This window comes from Saccopteryx bilineata, chromosome 1 (genome assembly GCF_036850765.1).
Source record: "Saccopteryx bilineata isolate mSacBil1 chromosome 1, mSacBil1_pri_phased_curated, whole genome shotgun sequence".
In the NCBI taxonomy this organism is placed as follows: domain Eukaryota; kingdom Metazoa; phylum Chordata; class Mammalia; order Chiroptera; family Emballonuridae; genus Saccopteryx; species Saccopteryx bilineata.
Genome location: NC_089490.1, coordinates 367,250,859 through 367,259,887, shown reverse-complemented (window position 1 = coordinate 367,259,887; position 9,029 = coordinate 367,250,859). Strand labels below are relative to the sequence as shown.

The 9,029-nt window shown below is 51.6% G+C and overlaps 1 protein-coding gene across 1 annotated transcript in view; it reads right to left on the bottom strand.

Moving 5' to 3' along the window:
• Positions 1 to 179: 179 nt before the first annotated feature.
• Positions 180 to 9,029, bottom strand: part of SLC6A5 (solute carrier family 6 member 5) — a 51,152-nt gene continuing 42,302 nt past the window's right edge. The window contains exons 13-16 of the mRNA XM_066253865.1: positions 8,848 to 8,947; positions 6,584 to 6,684; positions 2,624 to 2,791; positions 180 to 335 (exon numbers count right to left, since the gene is read on the bottom strand). Of these exons, the coding sequence (XP_066109962.1) occupies positions 180 to 335; positions 2,624 to 2,791; positions 6,584 to 6,684; positions 8,848 to 8,947 (525 nt within the window). The remainder of the gene's footprint in view (positions 336 to 2,623; positions 2,792 to 6,583; positions 6,685 to 8,847; positions 8,948 to 9,029) is intronic.

Here is a 9,029-nt window from a genome sequence, read left to right as displayed (position 1 = left end):
TCCGTCTAGCTCTTCACTACGGCATGCGACACTATGTCCTACGTAACCACTCTCATGCACAGATAGGAACCAAGATGTGGGGAGAAAAAAAAAGGAAACTGGGAAGAAAGCTGGGGAAGACATTGTGGGGGAGGCAGAGAAAAAACAGGATTGAGTCTGGGCCATCCCAGGCCGTCAGACTAGCACTGGGTGCCCAGTTCCAAATCCTTCACTGGCAGTTTGAGTCCTAGAGAGGAGGTTCCCAGGGGGTCGATCATGTTCTTGTAACGCTCGCCGCGGTGCTGAGCTAAGAATGGGCCCCAGTCCGGCTGCGGCGAACACACCAACTTTAGCCTCTGCGAAGAAGCCAAAGACACAGGGTCACAGATGTAGTGTGCCTTCCTCCCCGAGGCCCCACCCTCCCGTCCCCCAAACCGTGTGCAACCCCGTTAGCCTGACGCCCCCTTGAGCCAAGAGCTCTCCCACCAGCGGAAGCAGTTAGGAAGATCAGCCATTACTTAACCAGGAAGAGGAGACTTTGGCTCACTTGAAATTATTTACTCTGCTAGCAATGGTACAGTTGCTCAGGGTTTGCCTTGCACAAGATTAATAGAGGATAAAGGACCCAGGTTTTAATTACACATTTTCCCCTCCAAATGAAGAGAATCCGCAGGCTCCTCTCTCCACTGCCAAGCGCAATATGCAAAGGACATGTGCGCTCAATTACTCTTGCTCTGTAGTTTCAACAGTGGGTTGCTGCACCAAAATAATTGGGTTTTGTTTAGCATATTTCCCAAAAGTATATAAATGGTCGGGAAAAAAAAATATCCCAGCCCTAAAGACACATTGCCAAGAGTGAGCAAAGATTTTAATTATCTGTTGAGAAAAATATATGCTCTGACTTGGTTAGCAGGGTCGGGTTCTTGCCGGCAAGCTCAAAACCACGGGGAGGTCTCTAATCCTTCAGCTGAACTTCTTAGGGAAAACATAATTTGACTGAAACATATTTTTGAAAGAGGAAAGAAAACATATTTCTCACTACATAAAAGGGAACAATTATATGTTTATTAACTATTAAAGTGAAGCTGCTTCTTATAGCTGTTAGTTTAATCTCCCCTTAATCACCAGTTTGCAACCTATGTGTCCCAAACCGGCCGTAATAAATTTATAGAGCCAGCTCATCGGTTTAGAGAATTTCAACCTGACACAAAAGTAGCAGAGGCTACACCAGCTTTCCTTCAGAGGGAAAGAGATTTCACGGTCAGTGGTGAGGAGGCTCATCTGGGACACAAGCAAGCTCCCTGGGGGTCAAGGAAGCCACAGGAGCTCACCTCAAGGGGACAATGAATCGAATTTCCTGGGGACAAAAACCAGAGCGTGCTGCCTCAGTGAGAAGACTCCTGCATCTATCTCCCTTTGCCAACTCTATCTCCATCTTTAGTCCAGTGAAAACACAGGCTTCCCCCAGCACGTGGACATCCGGCTACACACTTACTCATGGGCTTCCTTCCCATCTGGCTTCTCCCTCCCGAGCCTCCGTGGGACATTCCAGAGACTTCTCTGTCTTTGCTCAACCTGGCTGACCCAAAGCACAGCCCCTACAGCTGTTCTGCCCTACCCTCTGTCAGCAGCTGTTTCCGCACCTGGGTCTAATCCAATGCCCCTCAAAGGTGAGTGAGTATTAGCCTCACCCGGCAAGCTTGTTAAACTCCAGACACCAGGGTCCCACTTCCCCAAGGCTCTGGGTCAGTGGAGTTAAGCTGCAGTCTGATCGTTTTCATTTCAACAAGCTCCCAGGTGGCGCCAATGCTGCTTGGTCCCTGGGCCAAACCCTGAGTAGCACGGCTCTGCCCACAATGCCAGACCTCGGGATCTTCCAGAGGGAGGCAGAGCTGATCCACTCCTAACACATCCGAGGGAGTGATTTGTCCTAAATAACAGAAGCCTGGCTACACTTGAACAGTGACTCATCAAGTGGCAGTTAGCCCCCCTTCCCATCCACTCTGGAGTAAACGTGTAGGGGTTATTCTTAATTTTTTTTTTTTTTTTTTTGCATTGTAATTGAAGAAATAGGTCCAGCAATGGATTAACCAACAAAGAAAGATAAGTCTCATCTCTGCCAGCCATGCGCTGGATCTTTCATTACGTTCTACAGGAGGGTGACATTTTCATCAGCCGGGACCCCTCGGCCATCCCTAACACAGGCACATCAGAAAGGTAGTGATTTTGAACGTAATGATAATGGATGTGTGGAGGGAGGAGCCTGGAACAGAGAGGAACATCAGGAAGGGCGGAATCTGATGTGTGGTTAAGATCCAAACCCTGGGATGTAAACCGTGGGTGAGGGGAGAGGAGGAGTACACTCCAGGAAAGAGGAGGCACTTCCATCACTCATTCCCCGGAGCTGTCACCGCCCTGAGGAATAGCATAATAACAGCAGCCTGCGGATTGGCTCGGCGCCTCCATTAGGGGAATAATACATAATAAAAATGGGTTTAATAGAAACGGTGGCAACTGTAATCACTTAATCACCAAGTCTCCCTCTGAAATACGTTTGCCAAATCTTTTGTTTCTTAATGCACAGGGGCTCTCAGAGCTCCTCCCTTGGGAGGGGACGGCAGGGGAAAGGAGCCGACAGACTTACCTCAATAAACCTGCCAGGAGCCAGATACATTTTTATCACAAACATAACTGGGATCCAGATAACGGAGCAGGCGAGCATTAGCCATCCGAGCACCATGGACCAGTTAGGGTAGCGGTAAGAGCCGTAGGTCATGGGCTCCCACTGGTAAAAGCTGAAGCACAGGATAAACTAGGAAGAAAAGAGAAGCACACGTGTCAGGCTGGGGAAGTGTCCTTCTTCTCTCCACAGCCTGTACTGAACCCTGCTCTGTGTTTGATGCTTCACATCTCTTATCTCCCTTTACACCCGTAATGACCCTGGAAGGGAAGTAGGAGCCGTCCACTTTCCAAAGGAAGAAACTGAATTTCAAAGAGGTGACTGACGCCAACACACACGCCCGGCTGCTGACCCTGCGTGTGGCATCCCACGGGAACGGAGCGACACACCTGCAGGTGTGCACAGGCAGACAGGCCGAGAGGACCGGCGTAGAGGACGCACGCCAGGTGACTGAAGGGCGGGGCTGGGAGGGGGGCGCTGGGTGCTTCCAAGGGGTTGTCGTACTCTCTGATGGATCAGCAGCTTTTGTTACATGAAATAAATCCCTTACGTCATTTTTAAAAAGTGAATTGAATCTACTCCTTCTCCTTGGATGGGGACCGGCCTGACGACAAAGCTGGCCCAGTGAGACCCGGAGCAGTGCCCACGCAGGGACCGAGCTGGGACCTGCGTCCTATAACGAGTGGTAGGCCCGAGACAACAGACGCACAGCCCTCGTTAGAGTCACTCAAGGAGAAGGGCCTCGTCACCGAATGGTGGGCTGAGAGCCTGGAGACCAAGAGGCTAATCGTGGCTCCACCACTGACTCACTGAGGGACCTCTCTGTCTCTGCTCTCAAACAGATCCATTTCACACCTTGTGGACCACGCAGGAGTTTTCTGGGAACAACAGTCTGGCATTTACTGCTGAGTCCCCCCTCAAGCTTAAGAGAGGTCATGACTTCCTCCTCCCCCTCATCTCCCACCCCTGCACATGCTGGCTGGCAGAGGCGGCGAGGACCCTCTGACCACGTGGTTCGTGGGGCAGAACAGAAACGGGGGGGGGGGGGGGGAGGGGCGGGGCTAGACGTGCGCCAGAAGGGAGGCACCGACAGAGACAGGACAGAGGTTCCTCCGCTCTGGCCACGCCTTGGCGGCACTGCCCTGAGAAACCGTGTTCTTCCCCGGAGTTGCCCTGCCTACGGCACATTGGCCTGGAAGGTACCTAACAGGAACGACATGAGTTCCTCCTTCCGCCCACCTTTCTGGCTCTCTCTTAAGTAGTAAAATATCTGCCCAAAAATGACTGGAGCAAATTACGTCAGGAAAGATAATAATATGGAAGTGTTTGGGGGAAGTGTGAAGCGCCATACAAAGGGAAGGCATCTGTATTATTGCCGCCAAGCCCAGACTGTGGGGGCGAGGGAGTGTGTCAGTGCAATAATGACGCAATACATCAATTCGAAGCAACACAAGCCTGAGACGACTGTTGAAAAAAACTGCTCTTATGGAAAGAGGTGCCTTACTCTAGGCCCCTACTTAAACATTTGCCCCTCAAGTTATTAGCTTTATTAACCAGTCTATCAGAAGCATGGCCTCATGTATTTATGGTAAGTTGCTCCATTTCGTTCAGTACATAAATAGCAATACATCTGCTTATGTGTGTGCATAATTCAGTAACGTGATCTGACTACATCTATATACAATAATTGCATGGAATGTATTTATAGCCCTATAAAACCATGAAGGCACATATAAAAATGATCCATTTTATTTCAGGGGGTTTCAAAGTCATTTAAACCCATAATCTGGGGTTGTTCCAGCACACTACAAATATCCATTTTATAGAAGGGCAAATGGCAAAAAACAACAACAAAAAAAGTGTTCAGCTTGGTCCTTCAATGCCCATTTTCAGCTGGACAAATACACCATCTAACTTAATCTGTGCAAACTGTTCTCACGATAGATGCCCGTGAGCCAAGTCGGTGTTGATGACGCCCAGCCCTCAGGTAGGCCTATCCACGAGAGAGGATCAGTTAGCCACTGAGTCAGGCCCACCCGGACCTTTTGCTGATGGCAGCCAAGAAGGCCAGGAGAGAGACCCGTCGGTTCACGATGGTGACGGAGTTGGCCGTTTCTGCTTGTCCCCAGCTCCAAGCACAAAAAGGGAACTGGCTCAGGATATTTTCTGAGACCTCTCCACAGGCCTGTCATGGGAGTTTTGTAATGGGGGTCAAGTAAAACCCCGCATCACTGAGGGACTCAAAAAATAAAAAGTAAAAAGCCCTGGGTTTTTAGACATCTGATAGAGTGCCTTAGACAGCCTGAGTTCCACCCTCCGCTCTGCCGCCCGCAGGCTGGGTGGTCCTGGACAAGCACCTCGGCCTCTCTGAGCCTCAGTGCAGGGAACTGCGAAAGGGAAAGAACCACCCGGTGAGCAGAGGGCTCGGGAGCCTCAGAGACAATGGTCCTAAAGCGCCTGCCTCCTACCAGACCTCCGCCAGCGGCAGTGCTGACTGTTATGCGATGTTTATACCGACTATAATCCATTCTCTGAAGCTCAGTCTCTTCCAGGACCAGAGGGAAGGGTACACAGACTCTAGAACAGACTCTAACTTTGACTTCACCCAACAGTCAGTCACATGCAGTAGTGACGGAACAAAGCCAAGCTCAGCAGAGACGGAGAACGCCAGTTTTCTTCCCACCAGCTCGGTAAATCTGAGTTCTTCGTATACATTTCAGTCCTGAATTCAAGAGACTGGGGTGTATATCTTACTTTTTTCCACTCCTGTGCCCCAAATCTGATGGGACTTTTCAGACAAGCTACAGCCTCTGAAATGTGAGCTGTGGGCCTCAGAACCAAGCCTGTGTCCCTGCAGAGGGAGATCAGAGCTGCATGGCTTTTCTGTGTAAACTTGTCTTTTCAGAAAGAAGTTGAGGTGTTTTGAATAAAACTCACTCTGCAGCAGTTAAAAAGAAAGAAGGAAAACACATTTTCTTTACACTTTTACTTCCATCCTGTCTTGTCTTTCTTTTAGAGAAGCCGGTACTGACTAGTAAATTCAGGATCTTAATCTGGTTTCTACTGCCACCTGCTGGGGATAAGGGGAACTACATCTGGCTTCCTGCATCCTTGCAGGGAGGACACCCAGGACCACAGGCCAGGGAGGAAGGCTGGAGAAAGGCGAAGTCTCCGTCAATTACTGTGCTGGGAGAATGGATAGAGGCCAAGCCTGCAGCCTATGGCACAGTGAAAGAGGTGACAGCATGTGCATGTAAGTCCCTATGCAGATTTACTGATACATGAAGGGCTCTGATCTTTAAGAAGATGAATGTCAAATGATCTCAAAATGTCATGACCATACTTGAGGATGACAAAATAGTTCTCAGAGCAACAAAAATGAACAGTAAAAGCCTAGTTTATGCTAGATTAGGTGTAGAGTGTCTGTGTTGAGTAGTGATTAGGAGCAAGCGTTCCACAGCCAGACTGCCTGTTGCTGATTAGGAGCTGTACCATCCCAGGCAAGTCACAGAACCTCTGGGCGTCAGTTTCCTCATCTGTAAAATGGATTTGATTATAAGGCCGACCCCACAGAGCTGCTGCAGGGGGAGAGCTCAGGTGATATGTACAAAGCACTCTGAACAGAGCGGGGGCCACCGGTGAGCAGCAGGAAATGTGATCGTTATCTGCTAGTGGTGCGTGAGGCAGGCTGATATCACGGGAGATGTTTCAGAAGGCTGCTCCACGCTGCGTGATCCTCGCTCAGCAACCAACGGCTGAGCACCTTTATGCGCTTGCTTTACCCCTTTCCCACGTCCGAGAGACAAGGATAACAGCCATCCTCTCAGCTTCCCAGGCTCACATGTAGGCCCAGCCCCCTTCAAACATAAAGCGCCACATGCAGATGCCAGGTGCTACCCGCCCAAGAAAGCATGCCATCCTTACGGTTAAAATGGTTGGAGTTACAAACGCCCAGCAGACTTTCCAGAAGATGTTTGGCTGAAATCCAATCATCATCTCTATGTCTTCACAGAACCTCTGCAAGCCTGCGAACAGACAAGGGGAGATCAAGCGTGAGGTGCGGGGGGGGGGGGGGGGGGGGGGACGCTGCGGGGGCGGCCCTGAGCCCTTCCTTCCCTCAGTGCCCTGGCTCGGGTGGCCCGGCCTGCTGTCAACATGACCCCTACTGTGCAGGACACTATCAGACAAATGACTCGCTGCCAGGAAGATTAGGAAAATAATAGACAGTTAAATAGATATTAAATCCTCTCCACATGAGGTTCAAAAATATCATCCCATGGTGCCATCTAAAAAGCTCAGTGCCAGCCCGGGTTTCTCAGCACTGCCAAAGCCTGGCTTATTCACCTGCGTGGCGGTTTTTGGAGGTGGCCTTATGTGCTGAGCAACGACTCTGGCAAAACCAATTAAGATTGTGGTCAATAAGCACAGTGCATTATGAAAGCCTTGGGACCCACACTGAGTCACTGTACATTGGTTTCTCTATCCCCCACCCGCCCAAGGACATCCTCCGTGAGTCAGTGTCTCTTTGCTCTGTGTGTGTGCGAGATGATAATGTCAGGCCAAAACCAGCGTGATCTCCAAGTGGCTACACCCCTTTTGCTGGCACTCAAAGGATCGCTGTCTTCTTGGTCACTGATCGACTGAACTTCAGTAACACGCAGAGGAGACATTTGCTCTCACGGCCACACAGAACCGCCCTCCCCTTGCACGTTTGGTTTAGGACAGTTTCTAAACCACTCCTTAAAAGAAAAAGGTTGAGAAATGTTTCCAAATCACGCAATTTCTTGCATTGTTCCCTGAACTCATCAGAAATGTAGCTTTCTCAGAAGTGTGGGTTCGCTGAGCAGAGGGGACCTGAGTGACTAGGAAGAGCCTTCACAGTCAGCATCTCTGACAGGAGGACCAGCTGCCTGTCGGCTTAATGCCTCTCATCCCCTCCTTCCTCAGGGGCCACCCATGCGGACTGTGGGTGCCGGCAGGTGAAGGGGGCAGAGGCACCCCCACTTCCCCTCGCCTTCTCCCGTGGAGAATAACCCCCTGCACGCCCTCGGGCCTTCTTCCCTGAGGTGTTGGCCACTTGCTCCTCCTGCTCCCGGGCTCGCTCGGCCCCCTTGTAGTTATAGGTCCTTAGACTCCGGGGGAGTGGAGGCTTCAGTCCCGGGGGCGCCTCTTCCAGCCTCACTTGTCATCTCTGCCCCTGTGCCATCGCCCGGTGTGCCACCTGGCCTAGCTGCCCTCACCTGGCCAGGACCCCTCCCCCCAGCCCAGACTTCTCCTCCTGGTCCTGTTTCCTCGATGTATGCTCTGTGCTGTGAAAGTGGGGAGGATGCTGTGAGGTGAGAAGACAGCCTCTTGCTGGAGTAGAAAGCAGCGACGTAGTGTTCCTTTGAGGACCCGAACAGTTCACCTCAGTCCCTTGTTTTATGATGAGGAGTCCCATGGAGCCACCAGCAACAGAAAACGGACCCCGAGACCATCTGTAGCCCTCAGCGCCTGGCATTTACTTCTATTCCATGCCAAGCTAGACCCGGAAAGTCACCACGCCTCGCGGTCTGTGCTGAGAACAGTGTTGAGGAGTCACGGCCGGCAGCTTCTCCCGCTCACTCTGAAAGTCCTCGTGTTGCAGTGAGTCCCCGCTCTGCTGTAGGGAGACCTGAGGGGGTCAGCCACAAACGCCGTGCAGTGCAGAGAGCGCTGGACCAGCAGTGAGGATCCAGGAGTTGAACACTGCTGTGCCTCTCCTCGCTGTGCGGTCTCAGGGACAGCACTCCTCTCTCCGAGTCCTCTCTGGTTTACTGAGGCCCCCGTGAGCTCCTAGGGCCTTTCTGGGGAGGTCCATCCACGCGGTGAGGAGGCTCTGGGCCCCTTCCTGTGTCCACAGGCAGGAAGTACATGCTATGAGCAGCAGGCCTGACCGTCCTTGGCTGGTAGTTTGTGTCTCTCCTTTCGTGTTATCAACACCTGCAGTGGGTGGCCTCTGGACATGAGACCCTCTGGGATGGAAGTCAATGCTGTTTCTGTTACGTCGGCATCGCAGTGGTCCTGAGGCAAGCTGGGAAATAAAGGCACCGCTCTCTGATGTTTTCTCAGTGGCAGGAACTCGGCCCTTTCATTGTCTTACTAAATACAGGAAATCCGCTTACTGACACCAGGCCCTACCGCGGTGGCAGGCACGGCCGTTCCCTTACCGTACACGTAGGAGATCCCCACGAGCTCAAAAATGGCGATGATGACGAGGGCGTAGGAGGCGGCGTATGTGTCCACAAGCTGGAACATGTAGATCCCACCCTAGGGGACGAGAAACAATGGAGACCAACGGGCCTGGCTCTGGGCTCTCCCTCTGACAGGAGAGGAGAGTCAGGTGCGGACA